We start from the raw sequence: 26,614 nt of genomic DNA on the forward strand, positions 1-26,614 counted from the left end.
CATCACAGCCAAATGGCCTTCCCCGCCCCTCCTTTCTCCCCCACTCCACCCCAACAAGCCTATAAATCTCTACTGTCAGGAGTGGAACACACAAACAGCAAATGTGCGCACACATTTAAGACCAAGGCAACCTCACACACTTCGCATGGAAGGCTGATGCAGACCTTGGGAATCGAGGGGGGAAAGGCTGCAGAATCTTCTTCTGAATTCCCTAATGCCAAGAAACAGGAAAAGTAAAACTCATAAAAAAAAAAAAAAAAAAATTCTCTGTATGGAGCAAAATGAAAAGTCATAGTGTAACAAATGCACAGTCCTCAGTTCCCTCAAGGGCAACACACATATGTGATTCCAGCTAATCTAGCTTTAAGAAACTCACAGGATCTCCAGGGTGCAAGGGTTACTGAGATCCCAATAATCAAGACTTATAATCACATCTGATCAATTCAGCAATTCAACTGCCTTGTGCAATGGCCCCCTAAGGGAATGTAATAGTTAGAAGGCAATAAATGATGCAAGGGACAAGTGCCCTTCCCCCCTGCTGCCACACAATTCAGTATCAAACACTAAACCCAGCTGCTTTAAATGAGATTACATCAAGCTCGCAACAAACTGCAACATATGCGAGAGTGCGTTCAAGCAGAGGGATGGTGCAGAATACCACATGGGGGAAATGGGGATAAGGACCCAGCATCCTGCACTGAAAATGAAGGAGAGAAGCTGGAAGAGTTAAGCTCCATGACTGTATTAGGTCATTTTCTTTCTCCAAGATAGTTTTCCAGGGATTAACATTTTCTATCCTGGGGGGAGGATAGGACAAGAGTTCCGACTAAGACAGCTGCAATGCTCCCTAAGACAACAACGAAAAATAAAATCAGCAGTGAGATCCTCAGTACTTGCATATCTGCAGCTGCTTTAGTATATGCTTTTAGCCAAGAATAAAGAGGGCTCCTTTTACAATCCTCTCCCAGGGGAACAATCACGTCTTGCTTTAAATCTCCCCATCATAACGCTGTTAGAAAATGTGAGGTTCCTCTATTGATGGTGGCATCAGTAACAGATACTACAAATTTATTAAACTGTAGATGTTACAAGCGAGTCCTCCCGTGGACTTGTTTTCCTCGATTCCTACAGACAGACTTACCCTATGCAGGGAACCTCACTAGACACCTGGAGGAAAGAAAGCAGAAATTCTAAAATACTTTAACCAACAAAGTTTTCAGGTAACTCTATGTACTTTCAAGTAAGCAGTCTTAAGACTTTTAAAAGACAGAATTCCAGAAGTGTTTTTTTAAAATGTAATTGTATCTGTGACCACTGCTTTCAACTAATCACACTATTTTAAAATTTCTTTGGTAATTTGTCCTTAATTCCACACAAACTGCTGTTCTGGCATAAAGTGTACTTTGTGATATCAAAGTCAAACAGATTAGGCATGATCCACTTTCAGCAAGGGAATGTTTTGGAGACGAGACCATACAACTTAAAAGCTAAAGCTGGCTCCCTATTTTAATTAAAGGGGATTAAACATCCATCATGATAAGGGAACAGGGACATTTTATAAAAATCAATTACCGTCCTCAGTGTCACTCTGGTTTAACACTTGCAGTTCGGGAGAGAAAGAATACAGTATAACATCCCATTAGTACTTACAGAAGGTATATTAAATATTGTTGCTATACAGCAAGATCAGTCACAAAGTATCTGAGAAAAATAACCTTATTACCCAGTCAGGTGTTACAGTGTTGACAAAACAAGATAGAGACATTATACCTCCAAAGTGTATCCATCAAATTCACTTGATTGAGACTTAAAGTTTCCTTCGGCACTTCCCTACCACAGGAAGCCCTCAAGGTAGGTATTGCACATTTTTATAGAGATGAAACGAAGTGGTGGTGGAGTATCGCAGTGTTTAAAAATACGCTTCCGAAATTGCAAGGGCTGAGAGGCATACGTTCCTCAATAAAACGCCATAATAACCATGAAGTATGAGGCTTGGCATTCAGTTTTGTTGCTTCTGTCATTATAAAAATCAGTCTTCTGTTAGCATCGTTTGACAATATGCTCTATTTTAGATCTCAGTATATGAACGTATAAGGTAATTATACATAATATGTATAATTGATACAGTAAAAACTCCTACCACAAGTGGTTTAATATAGGGCTGCAAAATGAAACACATTCAAACTTTTGAAAAAACTGAAGACAGACTATGAAAAGGTTGCAATTAAACTACTAATGGGAGAGGGACGTTTTATTGTAATTTGACAAACAAGCAGGCAAGAGACTCAATCTGGCAGCTCTCTGCCTGAGAAGCTGAACATAAAGCTACACAACAGCTCCCAATTCCTGGTATGTTTGATGGAAAGTGCCCACACCTTCCATGCTACCTCTGCAGCCTGTCAGACTGATTTTCCAGTTAAAAACAACAACAGTGTGACTACAATGTAGACCAGATGCATACGCCTGAGAAATGGCGCATCAGAAAAGATGATCATCTTCAGTATGAGGCAAGTATAACCCAAAAGGGGCAGTGTGGATATCTTTGCAGCAGCAATCATTATGGCTAAAGACATATAACAGTGCTCATTCTTCTTGGTACAACAAGACAGAATTTAAGAAATAAATGCATTGCAATCTACAGGCATAGATAAATCATTTAATGAGACTGGAAGCAGGGAAAAAGCTGCCTTCCATTAACCCCCTTCCTGTCCCTCATCACTGGATGACCCTTTACTGCTCAAGCACTTCACTGAGCGCTGAACAATTTTTTAACCTGTATCCCCAGCGACACAACTCTGTGTAGACAACTCCTATTGCGGCAGCCTGTCTACTCTGCTTATGGAAAGAAACAGTGCAAGAAAGTGTTGGCAGCAGGACTTCTCTGCAGTGACAGAGACACGCATTAATCAAGGAGTTGTATGACCAAGCAGATGCTCATTAGGTTGTACAAAGAAGCCATCTTCAGTTGTTGAGCCACAGACATTTTTTTTAAGTGTAATCCCAACAGTCCCCAAAGCACCTGTTTTGGAAGAGGTATAACCCAAAGTTCCAAAGACAGAAATGAAGACACATACGAAATAATACTTCAGTAACTATCCTCCCTGACCCATGAGACTGATTCCTTTCTCAGCTTATCTTTGTCCACTGAGGTGGCTTCTCATGGTCTGAACATATCACCCAGACCTCCCTGAGAAAGTACTTCACCTCTTCCACAGCAAATAAACATAGAGATTTCTTCCAGAACCCACTTGAATGAGGTCTGGGAGGCAACCTCAATCGGCCCGATTCCTTTCGCACCTTGCCTTCATAAGGCAACAGAGCTGGTGGCTTCTCACCATTCCTACACACTATCCTGCAAAGCAGGGCTTTGGTTGCACAGCCTGGATTAAAGTAGCCTAAGATAATTTATGAGAGGCATGAAGAAAGAGTTATGGGTTTTAACAGACAATTTTGAAGCAGAGTACTACCAATATACAGAGTCCTTGGTTTCACTATATAAATATCTCTGACAGCCAAACAGTAACTCTGTCTCTTATTTTAGAGCTCAACCCCAAACTGGTAGACTTTGTAACTCTCCATGCTCCTGCCATTCCCCGAGGTGCTTCTAAGATGATCACTGTCAAAGAGTCTATAAAAAGGATGAAGGAAGCTGGGAAATTTCCACAGAGGTGGTGCCAAAAAAACAGAACTAACATTTTAGCCATCTTTGAGTAAAGCCAGGCTGCACCACTGGAATTTCATCTCTGAAGTCCAAGAGCTCCCCCAACTGAGCTCTGGGATGACTGCAATCGCAACCAGAAGACCAGTGATTGCTCGAGTACCTGGAAAGTTCCAGGTCTGCTCAAAGGCGTGTTCAGATTTACTCCTCGGAAGCCAATGCTTGTTCACAGAAGAGCTTGAGAACTCATTAACAGAAGCTGTCATAGTGAAGAACAAGGAAAAAATGACTTGGGCAAGTGGCATACTCTTGCCTTACGCTTAAGGGAACAGCAGGGAGGCCTGCCAAACCAGCACTGGCATCCTGTCACAACACATCTAGTTTTGTGTTACACACTGTCATCTATATAAGAAAACTCAGTTGAACAGGAAAACATTTTACCCAAAACATGGTCTGTCCTCAAAATCCTCATTCTCCCCCAACCGTGTAAGGTTATAGAACTAATTACTATAAAAGAACTATACAAACACAGAATGGCTGGATAAAAATCCTCCCTTCCTTTTTAAGGTAAAAGTACCTTTTTTAAAAAAAAAAAAAAAAAACAAACGAAACAAACAACATACAACAAACCAGCCAAAAACCAACCAGGTGCAGAGCATGTTCCTGCCTTGTTCTGTAACCAGCAACACCTGAGCTCCTTTACAAGAAGATTTTCTGATTTCTCTTCTCTATTCCAATTATAAGCAGTAGCGACTGAACTCTTCAACAACTGAAACCCCTCTTAGGGGAATATTAGGTGTTCCCCAGCATCTCCCCAAAATCCTCAGAAGATTAGACAGAAATAAAAGCTACCAAGAACTTCTAAGATCCAATATTTGCCAGATACAATTTTCCATCTACAATTTCCACTTCTTTCTGATTCTTAACCCCTTCACACAGACATGCTACACAAAGGTGTTTTGGATTTTACTGTTTGGGGGTTTATTTTGTTTGTTTCTCTACTATGCAAGCTGTATTTCCCACAGAAACAACAGCAAACATAAGAACGTAAGGAAAAACCACTGTTTAGTAAAGATGAGGCAACAGCTTCATGCAATGAGTTTATCATCCTTATGATATACATAGTATGTGGATATCCACATATTGTATCTACAATACTTAAAAAGAAAAAAACCACCCCAAACAACAAAACCCCCCACCAAACCCAACAAAAAACCCAAACAAAAAAACCCACAAAAACAAAAAAACAAAACAAAACAAACAACAGCATGAAGTTCCTAAGGTGCATGCAAGAAGAAAAACAGTATAGGTTAGACTGCAAATACTTCATATATACTTCATTTAGCATCTGTTCCCTAACTTTTGCTCACAATGTGAAAGTTTGTGGAACAGCCATTATTTTCAAGCTGCAACCAGTTTCTCTTTTCAAGGTAATCTGTTCTTATTCCTACTTTTTGAAAGCGATAACCCTCTATTCTGGGCGCAGAACAAAAAACAAGCAGAAGACAGATGAGGCAGAACTGTTAACATGCAGGCATGAAAGGAGCGGTCAGAGACAGCCACGATCGCCTGACCCTAACGCAAACCTCAGCTCAGTTGCTCGTACAACTCTTAGAGCAGCCAACTCTTGCGTGCTGACGTGCTGAAACCACCACACTAAAGCCGCCGCTGGCTTTGCTGGTGGTCACTGGGCCGTATGGGCAAAGGGGAGGAAGCGCTGCTCGTGTGCTGGTGGCACCATCTACTGGAGATGGGGACCGAATAAAAACGGGCTGGACGAACTGCTGCTGAAGATCAAGGAAAAAATTGACAGCATCTAAAATGAGAGTGTGTCACATTACGTTCCTAATCCAGAGACATGTTTCTTGAGATCAAGCTTGTTTAACAGAGGTATCATAAGAGATTCTGCAAAATCCTTGTGCATCTGCCTGAAAGAGGGAGACTAAGAACCGGGTATGCTGGGGAAACAGATTTTCTGACATGTTGGAAGGATTTTTAAAATTCACATTAAGACTATAGCTGAACGTTACAGATTCAGGCCCCTCTTTCCACTCCATTTCAAGACTGTAAAAGAACACTATATCCATTCATTACAGCCTCTTTGCTGGTGGTAGCTTTTATATGCCCACAGGCACTAACAGTCTGGAGATACTTGGTGTCACTGGGGACTCATATTGCAGAGGGATGGGAGGATCTTGTCTGCCACTGCCAGGGCACAATGACAGCAGCTTCACAGTGACATTTAAGCTCTAATTTGCACGCAAATGTCAATATTTATTAGTCACATCAAGATTTTCAGTAAAGCTCTTCTGGGTTGCCAGGTCTCTCTGGTTATACTTTTAAATAGAAGCCTTGAGAAAAAAGAAGACAGACTGGTTCTTGGTAACATATTCCAGATTTCCTAGCTTCTTAATTTCATCCTTATCTATTGATTATTTTTGTGCAAAGTTACTTCCAACCAGTCTATGCATCAACAGTGTTGAAAAATGCTTATTGTTATTCTAAGAATTGACCATGAAATAGTAACTCTTTGACCTACCTTGTCCCTGGAGTTGTAAGCATATTTACGTATTTAAATAATGGAAATTTTAAAGTAACAGATGTTTCCTGCCTACAGCACAATGCAAGAACAACACTCTTTCACTATTAAAGTGCATCTGAAGCATCCACACATTTCCATCACCATTTGCTCTCCCACATTAGTGGGAGTGCTCTCCTGTGCCTTAGTTTCCAAAAAGCCCCAAGTGCTGAAATCTGTTTTTACGTGTAATGTCAACAAGTCTTCCTAATTCTGCTGCTCTTATAGAAAGTAAGGAAATAGGCCTCCAAGCAAGTCAGCATGAAAGAAAGTAAAATTGTTTTCAAATGTAGAGTAGAAGACTGAAAAAAATAGGAAGTGAGAGACTAAATAGGCCTGATGGAATTAGGTAGACCTGAAGAAAAGGGTATTGCAGTTGTCTCTAAGTGAGGGCAAAGGTACACAGCCACAATCTATTAGTACTCTATCACTTACCAGGATTTTGGCTCCCCAAAATGCAAGTAGTTGATACTGTAGAGATCCATGTCCTCTGTATGCCAAGCAAATGTTGTCTTCCACATCCCAAAGTAGAGGTAGGGAGTGTTTACACCTTCTATGATAATGCCACACTCATGTTCCACCATGTCTAAGAGGGTGTTCAGATTGCCAATATTCCATTCTTCCACATCCTGTAATTCAAAAAGAAATGTTTTGTACTGGAACACATCAGGACTTGCTATAGCAAAATAATAGCCCACAGCTTCCTTTCAATGCCTTAAAATGTGGATATCCTAGTGTTATCTGCATTTATTTAATTCCACCTGCTTCCAGAAAGCTTACTTTTAATGTTCACCAATAACCATGAAAAGGATGCGTTACCACTACTTTGTGGCAAAGGGCTTGATTGCTAGCTTCTCACTCAATGTGTTCTCTGAAGAGGCACTTGTGCTATGTGATACCCTACCATTCAGTAACTGTTCTACTAATAAACACAAGATACACTAAGGGTAAAATATGCTTCTCTCAACGACATATTCCACCCAGATGTTCTTCACCCGATGAACATGTATCAGCTGATGAGAAACACTAGACTTCAATGTGGCCAAAGTGGCAGAGGCCTCTACATCAGCTCAGTGCTTCAGATAAATAGGGAAGACAGTTTTGTCGTTATCAATATTCAAACAGAAAGAGCAATAAGAAGTTGTTTTAAATCTGACAGTTGGTTTTCTCTACTTCAATATGAAATAGAGAAGTCACATAAACTGGTACAAATCTTTAACCTTGAGATTGCCAGAAGAGTAATACAATCTCCAAAAGGAAACGAACAGTCTCCTTCACACCCCTTTTCCCCAGTGTACTTAATATGCATGCAAGCAACTGATAGGTATGTGAGCAATCCCAGCTTCATGCTGCTTGCTGGAGTAACTGCAAGACAGTGAAACTCAAGCTGCTCAATCTTGAAACTTTCTAAATCAACCTGAAAAAAAACCAAACAGGGGCAGAGGGGAAAGGGCTGAAGAAAGGAAGTGGCTGAAAAGTGAGGTGATGCAGAGGGAGAATGTTTTTCATGACTCTCACACCTCAATGCTTTGAACAACGTCAGTAATTGGACAATAGGAAATGTTCTTTAGGTGTGACTGGTAATTCAATTATTTAATTTCTGCTTATAGGAACTTGAAAGAAACTGAAGGAAACACAATGTATATTCAGTACATTGCAGAAGGTACTTCTCCTAAAGCTTGCATTTGCACCTGGTTATGTCACCTTCCCTGATCATACCATGGACAAGAATGTGATACTCTCATCAAAGCACCAAATACTACAGATAACTTTGATGTCCATGGCTGTGAAGACCTCAGATATCTATGTTTATTCCAATCAATTCCTTATTAAACCATATTGATAATAAAAAGACACTTTTACATTAACACGCAGTTTATACTGCGGACAATCAGACAACGCTCCAAAAAAGGCCACTTTCCACTCAAAAAAAAACTACAGAGGAAGGCCACTGCTTTAGATTAGCTGCCTAAACAGAGTAAGAGGATCAGCAACCTTTATCGTTTACAGTAGAAGAAATCACAACAGAATTACTTTAAGCATAGGATCCAATTTCACCAAGGAAAAGCTTAAACAATTTGAATTGTAAAATAATTTAGCACAGAGGTGCACTGTATCCTAATGTAGCTGCCTACAAAGAAAAAATCCAAATGCAAATATTTTACTCATGTTAAGAATCAAAAAACTGCAACAAGGGATGACAAAAAGTATTTTTGATGAAGCACCCGATTCCTTGAAATGCTGCTTTTCTGGCTTTCTAAGGTGCTTTAGCAGAAATCTCTGTATTATTCCCTAAAAAACAAACAAGCAACCACAAAACCCTAGGGTGACAGAGATCAGGATCAGTAGCTTACTTTCAATTTACCTGCATACCATCACATATATTTAGGCATATAATTATGGTACCAGTCCAGTTTTCTTTAACAACCTTTTCTGCAAGCTATATACAATCTTTGGCCACACGCTTCGTAAGAACTCATTTACATCACTTTCTTCCCTCATTTTGCTAGTAAAACTAAGCTTTTCACAGTGTCTATTGACTCTATTATCCTGAATCTCTGGGGAAGGTGAGAAGTTTAGTCACATCTTTGTAATGAGGGAAAAATAACGATATTATTTGCTTTTTTTTTTTAAGGTTGCTAAATCAAATTCTGAACTACTGTTCCTTAATGAGTAAAGACCAATAAGGAAGTCAGTGTCCATATTTAAAATAAATAAATAAAAAGGGAGCATTTCACTTACTGCATCATATAGTGAGCCACTGATATCAGCCCCATAAATCGGCGAGACAAATGTGAGATTCTTCCAGTACTTGCGCTCCAAGTCTTCAAAATCCTGATGGCGCGGAGTACAATACCTGATAAGAACATGGAAAAGGTAAGGATGTACGAAGTCCTAAAGAACACTCATCACAGACAGATAAACGACTGAAAAGAAGCATGCATTTCAAAGTAGGCACGCTCAGGAGGCTACTAAAGGTGCATTTCATTTTTAATTCTACTCAGACTCATATAATTTACTGCCTTTGAAACCTTTCTACAAAACCTCTTGGTGCATACTGACAAACAGGATGTGCACTTATGCGAAGCACCAGATCCCCATCCTAAGGATGTACGAGATGAAGTTATTACACAGGGAGCTGAAGGCAGACAAAGCACTCATGTATATGCTGTATTAGCAATATTTCAAAGTAATGCTTGAGTTAAAACCCAAGGTACTCCAGAGCTCTGGGAAAGTGACTCTGGAAAAAGGATGCAACTGCAGCTTGTATCAGTTGGCTTGTCCCAGCTAACTGAAGTGCTCTGCACAGTTCCCAGTCACTTTGGAAGACACTCATCAGTATTAGGTCAGGCACTCCAAGATACTTGTATTTCTACCTCAGCAATGGAACACGTTTTCCAGGACAACCATTAATACACTGAGAGCTCGTCTTTGAGTCCCAAGCCATTCTTTTCAGGCAGATTTTTAGCCAAGTACTGACTCTGAAGAATCTTTCTATACCAACTCCCAGAAAAAGATCTAAGATACACCAAAAGCCACCAAGTTACAAACTTGTTTGAGATTCTGGATGTAAGCTTTCAAGAAAAAGCCGTTTCCTCAAAAATGCTTCCTATTTAACAAGGCTGCATTTTCTTTTCAGCTTGTTTCTAGAAAGAAAAGCTTTCTGCACAACTCCCCCATTCACAATGTAAGCGCATCACTTAACACCAACGTACTTCTCACTATTAGCCAGACGCCGGTACTCTCCCACAGTCATAGGTTTCTTCTGTATATTATATTGGGTGAATAACCCCGACTGTCCAGTAACCACCTGCTGAATAGGAGCTGGGATAACCATGTCATCTATGTCATCATAGGTTTTTCGGGGCTTCCACTCCTTGGGAGGAATCACCTGGAATTGGGAAAAAAACAGAACAAACCACTTCACGTTCACAACAGGCAAACACAACCTCTACTGAAGAAAAAAAAAACTGTTTAAGTGGAAGGTATTTCATCCTGCTGCTGCAGGTTATCAGATAACAGCAGCATCTCAAATAACCAGCACATATGACAAGACACCTGTTCTGCATCTGCTGAAGTGCAGGACTAGCTGGCATGGTTAGAGGGCTGATCGCCTGCCTGCTAGCAGTCCCGTCAGGACAGTGTCACAGAAGATGGCCAGTGATGATAAAAAGATATATAGTTATACCAAGGAAATAAGCTGCATGCCAGAAGGACTGCACATGCTTTCCCTCCAGAACAGCATTCCTCTCACCTACCATTCCACAAAGCTGCAGGAAGACTCCAGCAGCTTTATCAGTATTTTGCATCTCTACAAGTCCATAACCTTTTATAGTAGTCTAAAAAACTATTCCATCTAGAAGATCACTTACATTAGGGTTTTCCTGAGGGGGTGGGGTGGTTTTTTTGTTTTGTTTGTTTGGGTTTTTTTTAACTAGGAAGGCCCAAAATCCTGTTGCATTATTGCTGTTCATGTTTCTGTATTTGTAGGTGACACATTGGGGACCAACTCCTTAAATGAAAAGGGGTAAAGGGTAGAGAAGAACAAAAGAAAACCATGGGGAACGCGTCCAGAACTCTTTCCTCACTCTTGGAGGCTGCACAAAAAAACTGCTGCAAAGCAGTGCTGAATCTGGAAGAAAAAGCTGTAATTTTAAACAGAACTGCTGCCAACTATTCTAGGTTCAAGATCAGAGAACAATCAGTAGGACATTCAGCGGGCATACGGAATGAAAAAATAAAATATCTGCAATCTAATTTGGTATAAGGATTAACTAAAAAAAGTTACAGGAACTGGAGGACAAGTCACTGCTTTTTGTGGGCATGGTTCCTCCAGGATATGATGAGCTCTACTTCCATTATAAGGCTCTGAACTGCAGTTGCAATAGACACACCCAAAAATTAACTTGAAATGCTCAGATTTAGTCCTACAAATAAAGTAATTTCTTTACAACATCTGGAATTCACCAACAACCTTTATTAAAATAAGCTACCCTAGTGGACTCATGGAATGTAATTGCTAGTATACTTGAGTGGACAAGGAAACATTTCACAGAGAGCTTTTTATCAATACCCAGCTCCACTTAGAACTGTAATAAAAACAGTAATTGACCTATGTTTTAGAAGAAATAAGAATTATTTCATGTCTAACAACTTTATTTCTCTGCTGTGCTTTATTAAGTTCTGCTAAATACCATACATAACAACTACTTTGTCAGAACAAATGATCTCCCTCAGCCTATGGTGCAACATGACACGGCCACAGAAATACTCTTTCTAATCAGTTAGTCCTGATTTTTTCCAAGCAGTTGTATGTCAAGTACTGGAATTTAGAAGCTTCACATGAAGAGTTCTCATAATGTGTCATCAGTTTCAGCGTAAAGATGCAGATGGGAAGTAAGCAGAAAGATATTTTAGAGCTGGCTAGAGAACTGCTTCCTAAAGGCTAAAAAGGCTTTCATGTATTTTGGGAATCACACACATATACAGGACACATTTACAGGTCTAGATTCAAGTCAGCATAAGGTGGTAGCCCAGAACATAAAAAAGGCAAGAGGAAAAAGTCTGCCCCCATTCATATAGATAGGATTTAGGCCCTCTCCCCCATCAAAACCGAAGCAGACTTCAAAAGCTTGATTCTTTACCCTACACTCTGGGGGAACGGAAAACCTCGCTCCTCCAGTGCTTGAGGACCATGGCTACCACTACCTGTATCCTCAGCAATGGAATCAGGACATGGATATACCCTTAACCCATCTCTGAAAGGGCTGGAAATGTCCTTGTTTTCCAGTTAGGGATCAGGAAAAGACATCCTGCAAATAAACACTTCTTTCACTCTTACGAAAGGCCTGTAACTCCTCCGCCTTTTCTCTCTCGGTAAATCGAAACAGAGATTGCAAGTATAACTTTCAAAAAAACACTCTGCTTGACTACATGAAAGCAAACTGCTTCTGAGTGATATAGCTTCATAGATACCTTACATAAAGCAGAGCCTCGGGAAGGCAGCCTTCAGGAAGCTTTCAACTACCTAAGCTAGGGCAACTCACCTTGGCAAGCCCTGCTCGGTGAGCTCCTTGCGATTCAATGTAAGCAATGTATTTCCCAAAGTCCCGAAACTCCTCAAGGGTGGGACGGAAGGTCATGATCTTACAGCCAGGGTTCTGCGGACTTGGGTTTTCCGACCCCATATTTCTAGCACGGCGGCAGCGCCTGAAGAGGGGAAACAAAAAGGGAGAAAGAAAGAAGAGAAGCAGAAAAAAAAAATACTGGTTAAAAATGTTTCTTTTCTTTCTACCTGCTTTAATGAATTTCACAGAAAGGCATGGATAAATTTTTCATTTCTCTCCCCTATTCCCCCAAGAAAGTATTTGTAAGTACTATCCTCTAACATGGATATGAAGAGCTTCTGACCAAAAATCCACTTAGTCTATTTGCTAGCAGGGCCCTAAGAAGGGTCAAGTATCAGGGAACTCCTGATACCAGTATCATCTGAGAGATCAGATAGGGCCTAAATATAGATCATAGACTTAACATCACCCCCTCCATTCATCGTATGAAGCTGTCTCTCATCAGAATGGCAGTCATGAACAACAAACTTCTCACTACCTTCAGCATCTATTGAGTGTGTGTGTGGAACTACCTGTCCCTCAAAGTTTTCTACCAGAATGCTTCATCCTTTTCTGTATCTAGGTTCAAAAACAACAGCTTTAGCCAATGTTCTTTTTTTTTTTATGTGCTAGGCTACATTAAAAATTATAAAATCAGGTTTTTTAAAATGTAACTTCATTACACTTTGTATTTGCAATGTACATAGACAAAACAAAGTGTCAGACAATTCTTAAAAGAAACGTAGATGCACAATTTCAAAACATCGTTCAATGTGAAAAGCAAAATTGCTCAATTTACTTCAAAATTTGCAGGGAAAAAAAATTCAAAACAATTCAGGATGAAATCACAGTTTTTAAAATGGACCTTTGTAAGGTTATGCTGGAAACTTACAAAGGCAAACAAAAAGTTTTAATGGCATTTTAGTTGCAAACGTAACCACGAAACTATTCTCCATGTCAGAAAAGCAGCTACAGCACATATAATATGCTCAAGCTATCACGAGAGGGCAGTACGGGGCTTTTACGGAATAAAAGGTGCAGCAACACTATGTCAAATGTGATTTCTAAATCACAAGCAAAGTATGTTTGGATTTAAATTGATTTCAAACTAGCCGAGAAGTATTCCAGATGCTACTAAAAGTACTCTTTGTGTTAAGAAAAACAAAACAAAACAGAGAAATGCTGCTATATCAGTGTTTTAATCAGTGAGCATGGCACAAAACTCACACTTCTCCAAAGAGACAGCAGATACTCTCGCCTGCCTCCTACAATTAAAAACATCACACACTAATTTGGACAGACTCAACACCCAGCTCACCCAGGGCGCCAAGGTTTCCTTTACAATTTTAACTCGGTAAAACATTTTTTTCATTTCAAAGGCAAATGAACAGTTTTGACTTGAAATTTTAGAAAATTTTAGAATTTTTCAGAGTAACTTTTATGTAAAATTTGTTTCAGAACAATGGTCTGCAAGTCTAAGCCCTTCTCCAACGCAGTCTTTAAAGGAATTTCATGCATAAAATCGCAGCCTCCCACATGCTCGTCCTATCCTCTAGTATCTGCCTGGTGCCTCCTCAACCGCAGAGTTGCTGCACCCCTAAACTAAAGGCGATGTCAGAAGAGCTCTTCCCAAGCCAGGAGCCAGAGATGTAAGGTACACTCCATAATAAAATCAAACTAGAATCATAGAATGGTTTGGGTTGGAAGGGACCTTAAAGATCATCTAGTTCCAACCCCCCTGCCATGGGCAGGGACACCTTCCACTAGACCAGGTTGCTCAAAGCCCCATCCAACCTGGCCTTGAACACTGCCAGGGAGGGGGCATCCACAACTTCTCTGGGCAACCTGTGCCAGTGCCTCACCACCCTCACAGTGAAGAATTTCTTCCTCATATCTAATCTAAATCTACCCTCTTCCAGTTTAAAGCCATTACCCCTTGTCCTATCACCACAGGCCCTTGTAACAAGTCCCTCCCCAGCTTTCCTGTAGGCCCCCTTTAGGTACTGGAAGGCTGCTACAGGGTCTCCCTGGAGCCTTCTCTTCTCCAGGCTGAACAACCCCAACTCTCTCCACCGGTCTTCACAGGAGAGGTGCTCCAGCCCTCTGATCATCGTCGTGGCCCTCCTCTGGACTCGCTCGAACAGATCCGTGTCCTTCTTATGTTGGGGGCCCCAGAGCTGGACGCAGGACTCCAGGTGGGGTCTCATGAGAGCAGAGCAGAGGGGGAGAATCACCTCCCTCAACCCCCAATATTGCACAATATCCCAGAGCTAAACCAACTGAGGAAAAGGATACTGTTTCACTCCCTTCATCCCAACAGATACTTCTAACAACTGCATTTCCAACACAAATCGTTGCAGTCTTAAAACATAAAGGCCTTTTAACCAACTCCTCCCATCTTCAGGGTGGCCCTACTCCAAGAGATTTCCAACCTTGCCATACAGAAAAAAAATTGCTACATTTTAGGGTCAACGTTTTAAGATAAGAAGCATACTTGATCCATACGCGCAAGAACAATTTACTACACAAATGTTTTGCAGAAATACAGGAGGAAACAGCATCTCCCGTCCCCGAGACGAACCACGGGAGGTGATAAGCTCCAGGCATCCATCTGCTGGAGGTTTCCTCCAAACTACTGAAGAAAAACATTGTTCACCAGGAAAATACAACTGATCCTGGTGAAGAATCAGAAGAAAAAGTGACTGTTGGAGGGAGCAGGACGCAGACAGAAACCATCTCCAAACTTCTATTCCAATGCAATCTTACTGAGAATACTTCTGCTATTTTTAAACCGGGTCTAGAAATGCCACGAAAGTTCACCCGAGCGGGAAGCACCAAGTCAGGCTCTGCAGCAGCACTGCGCACCGGCTGATCGGGAGTATCTGGCTCAGGGAAAGGAACTTGAATTCCCTCCTGAGGAGGATTCGTGCCAGCACCATCTGCTCCAGGGATGCCTTCCCAGTATTTGCAGCTTTACCCACAACCAGGGAAAAAAAAAATAGTCAAAGCCAGGTTTTATCCCATCTTTTCCTCAAGATCATCTCCAGCAATTGCAATTTTTAGTCAATGAACTTGGAGCGAATAGTTAAAATACATGCTCCAACGGGGCGGGGGGAGATCAAAAACTACTTCATGTAAAGCTTAATCAATTAACTAAAGGGTCTACCTGCCTCAATACAAGCAATGTCGCTCGGCACACTGGAACTCTGTAGTGCAGAGGCAGCAAAGCACAACAAATTTTTCCATGTTTAATCCCATCTCTTTATTCTAAGGAACATCTTAACACCTACCCTAGACAATGTTTGCTGCAATGTATGTTCATCTAACTAAACTAATTAAGCTATTACAAAAAAATAGCCACGGATCACACGTGAAGGGAGAATCAGTTCAACTACTTCAGTCAGAGAAGCGTCCAAAGCCCCTGCCCATACGTGCTTCCCCCCACCAGCCCCAAGGAGCTCGAAACACCCAAGCCACAGAGAAAGCTTTGGGAGAAAAGAATTTCTTTCTGAACTACTTTGCACATAGCAGCACCAATGTATTTTGGATAAATAGTGGCAGTATTTACTGTTACCTCCTTCCCAGCTCCTGGTATCACGGAGGACTAAAGGCCAAGGTAGCGGGACAAGCCCAGGGCTGCGACAGGAGCTCAGCCACGCTGCCGCTTCCTCATGGGATTTTCAGGAGACAGCCTCAATAAAACAGTGCTGTAATAAGCTTGCCAGCATCACTGAGGAAGATTTCACAGCAGAATCGGACTATTCTGAGAACACTGAAAGCATTTTTCATTGACGGCTCTGCCGTGCAGTGGGGTGGATGGTGACGATGTGAACAAACTCTTCTCTCTTCACTATTAATACTGAAAAGGATGATTTTGCAGAAAGAGTCTAAGCCCCCTATTAGGTTTTGAAAAGAAGTATTAAGGTATTTTTCTCAGCTGGGTGCATTCTGTTTCTTTGCAAGAGAGAGTAACAACCTGAAATATTATGAAAACCTTCTAATTTGCAACCACGGTACGGAAACACTAAAACTTGTCTCCAGAGGGATGATCTTGGTGGACACAAAGAGCTGAGTTTTTAATTTCAATGACTTTTACATGAGACTTTTCCCTCTAAAATTGATGTGAGCCAAGACACTTTTGTGACTGAAATCCTACACCTGTTGATTGAAACCTTTGTACGGCAGAGAAAAAGCCCAAGAAACCCAGCCGAGATCAACGACTCATGCTTGCTAAAGGACTTACAGGACTGGGAATCCTTCCTCCAGGGAAAGGCTTGGGACTTTCAAGTAGTTCCCCGCTGCTTCCCCACTATTGATCTCGGAGGAGTGGATAATGCCAACTCATTCTCCTCCGCTTTTGAGTCAGGGGGTAACTTTGACTAAAGGTAGTGACTATTAGCGTAAAAAACTTTGCCCTTAGGCACCAGCACTGGAGCTAAATACTGTACCTACACCCAGGGCACACGTCCTAAAATGTAAAGCAAACCAGTTCTGCTGGTTTGCTATAAACCCTCCATTATCAATCTGGATTTGAACAGTAAAAACACAGCAGAACTTATGACAGAGGACTCGCTTTGTTTATACAGTAACACTAGAAGACTGTCTTTAATCTTGCTAAACAAACTTAATATGCTCTCTGGGATTATCAGTTTCTTAGATAAACCAGAACACATGTACATTCAGAGCCCTTTAAAGGCGGCACCAGGTCTAAAGGTAGACTTCTACCCAAGTGATGCATGCCCTGCTACCATATACATTACACTGTATACAACTGGCAAAACCACTTTTGAACAATTTGCTGTCCCTCCAAAGGTGCAGTTCTCCACCATCAATCCCCAAAAAACTCTTATTGGCTTTTTGCCAAAGGCCTTGAAACCACACAACCAAAATTCAAAAAGATGAAGGAAAAGGCCCTTTGGAACACATGCCTATAGCAAAAAAGGAGAAAGTAGGCATTCGAAATCTGGTAGACAAAACCACTGCATGCGAGCCACAAGCAGCAAAAATAACTTTGCGAGAAGAGGATACATAGCACCCACAGCGACTCCACAAGATTTCACTCGGGTTGTGTTGGAAGGGGCTGAAAAGACACACGGAAGTATCCTCCTGAGCACACCCTGCTGCCAACTCAGAGCAGAAGATACACACATTAGCCTGATTGCACTGCTGGTGGGCACACGTGCTGGCACCGGTATCACACCCTGCTGAAGGAAAAAGAACCACAGCCATGAAAATTTCACAGAATAAACAAAGCGCTGGCCACAGTTTGAAGCAAGAGGAAATTTCACAGCAGTACCAACTTGGATAGCTGCTGAGCTCCCATCCACGGCCATTTGTTCTTCTCCTGTGCCAAATATGATGATTTGTGGTGCCACAGTGCAAAATGATCAGGGAGCTGACTCTGGTTACACGGCTGTGCTTTAAAACAAGCGTGTAGTTGCAGGGGTAGGACTTCTATGGCAACAGGGCAAAGCCACCATCTCAAACCACAGCCGCCTCATGCGACAAAGAGAGTTTCAAACATCTGAAACAGTCATAGGAAAAGCCTTAGAGGATTAAACTTTTCTAGAAGCCACACTTATAACAAAATCTCCTCCTACAACATAGTCTCTCTTCCCCAAACAGGAGAGCTTGTTAGCTCCTGCATAAATTGGAGTTTGTACACACCTAAAAATGGATTGAGGGTTACTGGTGCTCTTCAATCAAATTGCCCTTTTATTACAGAACACTGAACCTACTAACTCTTAATCTAATCAATGCAGACAACAAACATCACTGCACTTGTAACACCAGTAAAACCGCTGTTAGCGGTTAAGAAAATTAAGTTCCACAGCTCATTACACTATGTAAGGACGGTGAATTATACACCCTTGCAGGAGAACATCTAAGGACAATGCACGCCAAACCAAGGCAGGAAAGTGTAATAAGTCCCAGATACTGAGGAGGAAAAAAAAGACGAGCTATAATGAGAAGATCTAAATGAGGCACATCTAAATAGCTTAGATAATTGAAGACATAAAGAAGATGTCGTTTCCAGCACAAAGCACAAAAATCATTAATATATAACAAATTATTCATTTCAATGCTGAAAACACAGCAGCTCACTCTTTGGGGAAGAAATTCTGAGTGCATTCTACTCCTGAGTGGAGGAAGTTGCTACCAGGCAAACAATTTACTTTTTTAATACTTTAGAAAGATAAAGAGACATGCTATATCTTAAGCAAGGTTTTTAAATCATAAAACCAAAATCTTAAAACTTCCCTTGCCCTCCATTTTTCATTATAACCCTCTGGATGTGTCAGAGCACAATCAAAGCCTAGCAGCACTGCATAACACAACAGGAAACTGAATATCAATGGCAACAAATTCTCTGATCTTGTTTCAACACCCAAATTGTTCAGCCTTCTGTCTTCTTGCCTTACCTGGCAATTTCCCTTGAAAACTCATGTCTATTGATCCAAACACATCTACTAAACCTCCCCTGCCCGTTCAATAATGACTAGAAAAAGTGAGGTTTGACTCATCCCAGGATTCCTCATCCTCGAGCAGGCTGGACAGCATATTAAGAATTCCTCATTACCTGGACATGGTTCCCACCAGCCAGCACGATGTGCCTTACTTCACCATCATTGAGAAGCAAGCTACCATGCATTCACCACTGTGCCCTCTCCAGAGACTCCTGCAGAATGTTCAACACACTGGCAATCCATCCTTACCTCATCGCTTACCTCACACTGCCCTGTCTCCGCAGCTGTACCTAGAGCTCCTCTTTCAAGTGAGACCCTGCTGGTAGGACATCCTTGTTTCCCCCACAGGCACGGGCAAAATGTTAAAGCAACTACTTCTGCCAGCGCCTGGAAAACTCAAAACCTGAACAAAGGACTTAAACTTGGTCATTTATCTCGTTGTCCTCAATTAAACTGTCAATCAGGTTGGGTTTATGCCCATTCTCAGGGAGATGAGGCCAAGTCGGGCACTGATGGAGTGTGGGAGGAGGCAGCGCAACCTCCCTCTCCTGCAGTAACACACACTGTTCTCAGCAAAAACAAAAACATGTCGTACAGAGTCAATCAGACAGCCAAGTAGCATCACAAGAAATCAGGATTCGCAGCCTTTTTGCAAGTTTTTACCTCCCTCTGCTCTTTGCCAGAAGGGCTCTGAGAAATGCTGAACGGGGGAACTTCTGCCTTAGGAACCTCATCCCCAGGCTCAGACCTGCAACTGGGCTTGGGCTGCAGGCTCACTTCAGGATTAATAAAGAGGAAAGCTTGCCCAAGTCTGCGTCAAGTCCCTGGCAAACTTGAAATGAAAATAAGTTTAGTTTGGGGCGGGGGGGGCGGGGAATCTGATCCTCAACTGAAAATACTGTAAAGTTACAAAATGAACAAAAAACAACAAAATACAGATTTTAAGTGTGCCTGAATTAACAACTTCTGACGCGCTTAGCATTTCTGAGGCATTTCACATACCATAAGGTAAGAAACCTGTTCATGAAAGAATTCTTTAAATTTGCTCTTAACTCATTATTTGACTACTAAGCACTGCGCACAAATATTAATGGAAACCTCATGTGTTTATTTGAAATGGCATTTTTTTGATGAATTAGGCTGGAACACAGAGGGTAGATTCTTCTGTTTCCATCTACTTCCTTTCTCAGTAAGACAACTAATTATACTCAAATTTACATCTAGATTCTCATGGATCAGGCACCATCAAAAGTTTCTTAGCAGAACAAAAGACAAACTTTTGCAAAACATCAAGACTGTATATAAAATAGGCAATTATGTATCACTAGTTTTAGAGAAGAGTTATGTTGCAAGCACAGTTGAGACAACTTTCCTTTCTTCCCCTTTATTCCCAAGAATCAGATTACACCATTTAGACAAAGAGAGTGTAAATTGGTAAGTCTGCAGTTCGTTGTGGTGTTGCTCAGCCCAGTTTTAAATGACTGTAAGATGACAGCAACAATTTTAAACTAACACCTTTTCCTCCAAATTATTTATATATTCAATTCATTACATTTTTAACCTCCGAATTGCTTTGAGTTTTGTATATCCTTCGTAAGGTCTAAGTAAACATAACAGAGGAAAGACGTGAGAAAGAGGAACAGAGAGACGACATTCCCATACAGGCACGGCGAGTACCCACCAGCCAAGCGGATGAAGATCTACAGTGCTTGGGATTTGACAAATTAGAGTATCTTCTATTAAATTTTACACTCCACAAGGCTTCTCCAGAATTCCAGATTCTGCTGTACTTGAAATCAAGCAGCATATGTAGCTCATTAAAGTAAAATAAAACTTTCCCTCAAAACATCCTCTTAGCTATATAAGTGTACAGTTACTCATACATTTCTTCAAACTGCAGCAAAATTATTTAGTCACAAATAGCATTTAAAAGCAGAAACAGTGTTTAGATTTAAGAGCAATAAATCTGTAAGAAATTAAAACAGTTCACTATTGCCTGAAGCAAGGTAGTCAACAGCCTTCTGTAATGTTTATTTCTGACTAAATTCAGAATCAGTACCCAACTGTCTCTCCCCTCAAATTCACTGTTTTACTGAATATGCAAGATAAACTCATACTAAAAACACACAAATCAGCATACCACTACTGAGACAGAATTTATACCCAGGTACCTTAAGAACTTCAGTTTACTGCATGACACAATGGTTATCTTTGCTATCTTCTATTATCTTCACCCTATTCACTGCAAGGCTATAGAAGTATTAAAAAAAAAAAAAAAAAAAAGGGCATTTAACCTGGACCGGTTCTTCTCAGCAGCCCTGCTGTGACTTTGGATCTTTGACGCCAGGTACACAAAACTACTTTGGGTTCACTTCGCTAGAATATGAAGAACAACATTTAGGAGTTCACCATTTCAAACTGCAAGAGCACAACGAAAGGAGAACCTCCTGCCCAGACCTGGAGCTACTGATGTAAAAAAAGTACCTCTTTTTTTATGTATTCCTGATCAGTCTGAACAAGAATTCAAAGTCTCAACGCACGACACTAGAATTCAACGCAGCAGTGCTGCAAACCTTAAAATATTGTAAAGTAACCTACAGTCTATTGTTCTTATCAGAAATTGTATGCATTTCAGAAAACCTGATTACTGCACCGCTTTGTACATAAACGTAATTCCTATATCAGATTAATACCTTAATGAGGATTAATTCCCAACAGTCTTCCTTCAGCAAACCTGCCAGAACCGCAAGCCTGCAGCCATGTTCTCAGTAACTTGCTCAACTTCTTCTCTAGGTTGCTTCAGATTTTTGCAAGACAGAATTTCAACAAATGTGATTGTTGTAAGCGCTTTTGACTATTTTGCCAATGTAACATCAAAATCTTGGTTGCACTTTTTGCACAAGGTGTTTTAGGTCCTGCCTAGAGTGGGTGTGACACACTGACCCAGATTCCAGGCTTAAGAGCAGCTGCACTGCCAGAAAATTATCTACTCGAGAAGAGACCGAGCAAGAGGCAAAGGCAGCAGGCGGAAGAACAGGACCAAGTAGTGTAACATAGCTCATACAGCTCCAGAAGTGCACTTCAGCAGGAATATCTATCCTCTTCTGCACCTGTAAATAACTTAAAATCCTCATCGTCACAGCGAGAAGCAGGGGGGGACCCCACAGTCTCCTGTTAGGCACTCCATATCTCATTTCATATCCTTTTCACACTTTTTAACCAAAACTGCAACTGAAAGGAGTGACAATTTAAAACCTAAACTAAAGCAAAACCTAGGAGAAAACCAAGCTAGTTTCACATCAGCTTCAAGGTAACATTAGACAATTTTAATCTCTCCCAGCTCAATTTTACGCAGTTCTCTCTGGAAGCTACAGATCCAAACCTTAATGCATACCTTACAGCCAAAGCTGCGCTGCTTGTTTTGCCAACACAGAACTGAGAAAAAATATGGCAAACTTCATACAAACTTCTTATCTACAACAACAACAACAACAAAAAAAACCCCACAGAGGCTCACCAAAATCCTCCCCACTACTCTGAATGCATATCAGAAATTGTAAAGGAATATCAGAACACCTCAGGAAATCATCTTAACACACCACCAACTTCCAATATTGTCTTCTTAGGCCATATTCAAATACAGTATTTTTATCACACGGATTTAGGAAACAAAAGAACAAGCTTATATTTTCCAAGAAACTGTGAATTGTGGGTTGTTCATGAGCCTTCTGAAACAGCAAAGGAAAAAACAAGAAGAATTAAGTTGCAGGACATTTTTGCCATGAATGAGGCACACACAGACCAAGTAAGGATCTTATACTACACAAAAATATTACAACAGAATACAAATGTGTTCTCCTGTGTCAGCAGCCATCCAGTAAGAACATAATTGAGGAACTGCTTAATTTATAAAAGAGAATAATGTACTCAATGAAAATACAAATGAAAGTAAGTACCTTAATTAAGCCATGGTAATAAGTGACTACATCCATAAGTTGTGAAAAGACAGAACATATTTGGTCCAAAACAAAGACTGAAAAAAAAAATCTTACTAAGCAATGATCAGTTTACTGAAAATGGAAAAACACCTTTCTCATCCCCCAAGGATTTTATACTGAGAACAATAACACAACATTAATATCACTAAACCTATGTAAAATGACAAGATTTCTGCCAACACTTTGCAGTACTCAGGGATTTCAGTTTGCTGCTGCATCAAACGGACAAACCATCTTTTGATTCTTAAATAGATTATTCTTAAATAAATACCTTAAATAAATAATTACTTCAAACAGTGCCCTGCACAGCCACAGAGAATCCTGATGGCATCCAAATATATTAAGCAAATCCCTCACTTGCAGTGACATATTTAGCTGTCATCCATCTTTGATATTAACAGATGCTATATTGCAAGTAATGCTGCGTATAGCACAAGCAGACAACGAACGGACAGACAGTAACAGGCGTTGCAAACCCTTTTCAACGGCACACGGTAAAACATTAAAAAGTGAGTCAGAAAGGGTGGAAATTCACCAGTCCGCAGTTCTTCTATATTGCCTAGAATTAATTAAAAGGAAATAAAAGTTTCTAATTCTTATGACTGCAAAGAGATTTTCATAACGTGTTAACTGATGCATGGTCTCAGCCTGCAGTAAGACAGAGCTATTATTTCTACTTATATGTGAACTTCCCTATTCATTGAAATTAGATGTAAACTTTGAAGGCTAATTACAGCTACCTGAATGCCAACACGTTGTTTATTGTATTACAGCTGGACATCCTAGTAGAAAATAAGAATACGTAACTCTTGATAAATGTACAAAAAAACCCCATATAGCTAACATGCTTAGCCAGCACGTCTGGACAAACTGGTTTTCCCAACTCACATAAAATTTCTTGAGACCTCTTATATGGAAATAGCTCAAAGTTTTCAGAAGTTGCCTATATTCTTGGTAATTTAAAACGCCTAGTGCCTGCAGATCTGTAAAACAATCACTCTACGTTACCTGTTAAATGACAGGAGTTGATGGTATCGCTAGAAAGAGTCCTCCCTTTATTTTGCTCCAACAATTCAGTTTAACAGACCGGTAAGTAGTTCTGAGTACCGTATTTGCCTCAGACCAATAACCAGCATTACCTAGAGGAAATAGGTGGGATTCTCCCTGAAAGTGCATTTCGTTATCAACTTCTCATCAAAAGCTGACCAAACGTCTTAGGTACGTAAGGTCTTACTTATAAAAGCCCATGTTCACCCTAAAGTCAAACTCTGAATGTCAGACCTGTGTACTCTGTTCTTTCACCCATGTGTTCTAACTTACTGAGAAAACTAACTTCTTATATATAAGACCATATATATTCTGGTCCCACCGGATTGGTGAAGGGAATCATCTCTTTTCAAGGAGCAAAAAAAGGAGAAAGAATAATCCATTACTGAGTGTTGGACAGGATTTTCCTGTCAAAAAATGTTTCAGTGAGTGCCTTATACGTGAACAGTAGCTCTGTAACAAGGAATCAAATATATCCACCTACATATACTTTGCATAGGAGTAACTCCTACCGCTTATGAGAAAGAAACAGCCATCGATTCCTTTTGGCACTGGAGGAGTCAGTCTACCTGCCTCAACTTCTTTCACTTATTACAGGGGAACCTAAGAATTAGGAACCTACTGTCAAAAAGCAATTACCCCTACATACTCCAACAGTTATTTTATGTAATTGCTGAAATGCAACTGTAAGTTTTAAATTCTAGTCTTATGATTTCTAGTGATTACGTGAATTTTAACAAAACAGGAAAAGGAAACAGAACAGAAAAAAGGAAAAGTTCATAAGAAGTGACTTTATTTGTGTGAAAAGGGAAAAAGAATCCTGCTATTAGGTTTCTGATGAACAGAGTTCCTTAACTCCTTTTGTTTAAAGGAAACTTAACTTTGGAAGGGTCAAGCTTGATATAACACGATAATGTATTTACACTGCCCCAGCACAAACACAACCGAGTCACACAGCAAAACTCCAATGTTCCAGGCCTTAACAGCAACACAAAAACAGTTTGTGCCCCTGACCAGCACCCATTCTCTACAGCAGCTTTTGTTAAAAAGTATAAAAGTTAAAGAATGTGTGTAAAACTAAATCTAATTTGTGACTTTAACCCTTTAAAACAAAGGGGTCCAAAACAGTCTTTCTGCAATATACCTAGCTCCTATGCAGCGATATATACCATCTTCAAGAACAAGAACCAAAGCCAGCTTCAAAGGAAAGCCAAGTACCACCTTTACATGAAGGGTTTCCCGAGTAGTTTCCCCTTCCACCACATACTACATCCCCAAAGAGCCTAAGACATCTTCTATTTATTTCTTTAAAAAAAGGGCAAACTGAGCAGCTAAAACCCAGGGCAAGTCACCAAAGCGTGACCTGACAAACAATTTCTGCAGACCGCAACTGTTTCAGAGCCGGTCATCTCACTTTTTCACCCAGCAACGTTTGCGCTCAAGGCTGCTTGGCAAGGGGCGAGAGGAAGGACCTCTGCGTATAACCACGAGTGTTTCTATTCACGTCAGCCTTATTTAAAAAAAAAAAAAGAAAAAGAAAAGAAAGAAAAAAGCTTAGGTTTGGCCCTAGACTTTGAAAGGGGAAAAGAAAAAAAAAAAAAAGATAAAAAAAACCCACGCCGGTGTCATATTCTTGCCACCAGGTTTTGTCACCCCCGGGCCTGCTGCACACCGCCGTGAGACTGAACACAGAATCCCGGACCTATCGGCAGCTTCGAGTCGCCAACATCTCACTTCACCCAGCCGAACCCCTGCTGTAAATCGCCGACCCGCCGATGTATTTATCCATCGGACAAACAAATCCCCTATCGCGGTCAACAACCGCCCCCGAACGCAACCGCCGCCGCCGCGCAGCCCCAGGCCGAGACGGCGCCCGCTGCCGGTACCCCTGGGGAGGGGAAGGGACCACCCGGGGCCTCTCCCCCTCCACACCAAAAATCCTGCGTTGAAACACCGTGCCCAGACGCGGAGCTTTCCGCGGACACCGGGCCGGGGCCCGAGGCATCGGGGGAGGGTATACGGCGGGGGGACACGGCGGGGTGCGGACAAGGGGGAGGCGGGGGGGCTCCCACCGCGCCGCCCCGAGACAAAGCGGGCGGCGGGGCTGGGAGGAGCGGGCCGCGACGGGCCCGGCCCGTCCCCTGGCCGCACAGGCCGGCCCCCCCCGAGGCCGGGACCCGGCGGCGGCTGAGGGCCGGGCCGCGAGGAGGAGGGCCGGCCGGCGGAGGGAGGCGCGGCGGGCCGCCGTCCGGAAGCGAGAGGCAAAGCCGGGGCCCGTCTCTTGAGGAGAAGCGGTGGGGAAGGGGCTCGGCCCGGGGAAGACCGGCGGGACGGAGCCCGGCGCCCCGGGGGGTGGGCAGCGCCGAGCTGCGGGGGGCTCCGGCGCCGCGGTCCCGGGGGTGGAGCCGCAGGCGGCGGCAGGCCCCCGCGGGGAGGGAGGGGGGGTGGAAGAGAGAGAGGCCGGCGCCGGCCGCCCCCGTACCTGAGCCCGCGGGCGGTCCCACTCGGCGGCGGCGGCCCTGGGCTGCCCGTCAGCGGAGCGCCGAGCGGCCCGGCGCGGGGGGCAGAGCGGAAGGGGGGCGGTGAGGAGAGCGCAGCACCCCGCGGCCAGCACCTGCCGCCCGCCTCCTCGCCCCGCTCGTTGGCTGCGGCCGACACCACCTTCGCAGGGATTGGGCGCATCGCGGATGAGAGGCGGCGGTTGCTGCCCATGGCGGAGCCGGTCTCCGAACAACAAGGCGAGCGCATCCGTTGATTGG

General features: G+C 42.1%; 1 protein-coding gene across 2 annotated transcripts in view; it reads right to left on the minus strand.

The window, feature by feature from the left end:
- Positions 1-26,438, minus strand: part of KDM4B (lysine demethylase 4B) — a 93,106-nt gene extending 66,668 nt beyond the window's left edge. For both annotated transcript variants that reach the window (XM_050910756.1, XM_050910757.1), the window contains exons 1-5: positions 26,338-26,438; positions 12,284-12,446; positions 9,953-10,128; positions 8,979-9,093; positions 6,672-6,865 (exon numbers count right to left, since the gene is read on the minus strand). In XM_050910756.1, the coding sequence (XP_050766713.1) occupies positions 6,672-6,865; positions 8,979-9,093; positions 9,953-10,128; positions 12,284-12,424 (626 nt within the window). In that variant the 5' untranslated portion in view covers positions 12,425-12,446; positions 26,338-26,438. The remainder of the gene's footprint in view (positions 1-6,671; positions 6,866-8,978; positions 9,094-9,952; positions 10,129-12,283; positions 12,447-26,337) is intronic.
- Between the last annotated feature and the right edge of the window lie 176 nt (positions 26,439-26,614).

Source organism: Gymnogyps californianus, chromosome 24, assembly GCF_018139145.2.
Source record: "Gymnogyps californianus isolate 813 chromosome 24, ASM1813914v2, whole genome shotgun sequence".
Lineage (NCBI taxonomy): Eukaryota > Metazoa > Chordata > Aves > Accipitriformes > Cathartidae > Gymnogyps > Gymnogyps californianus.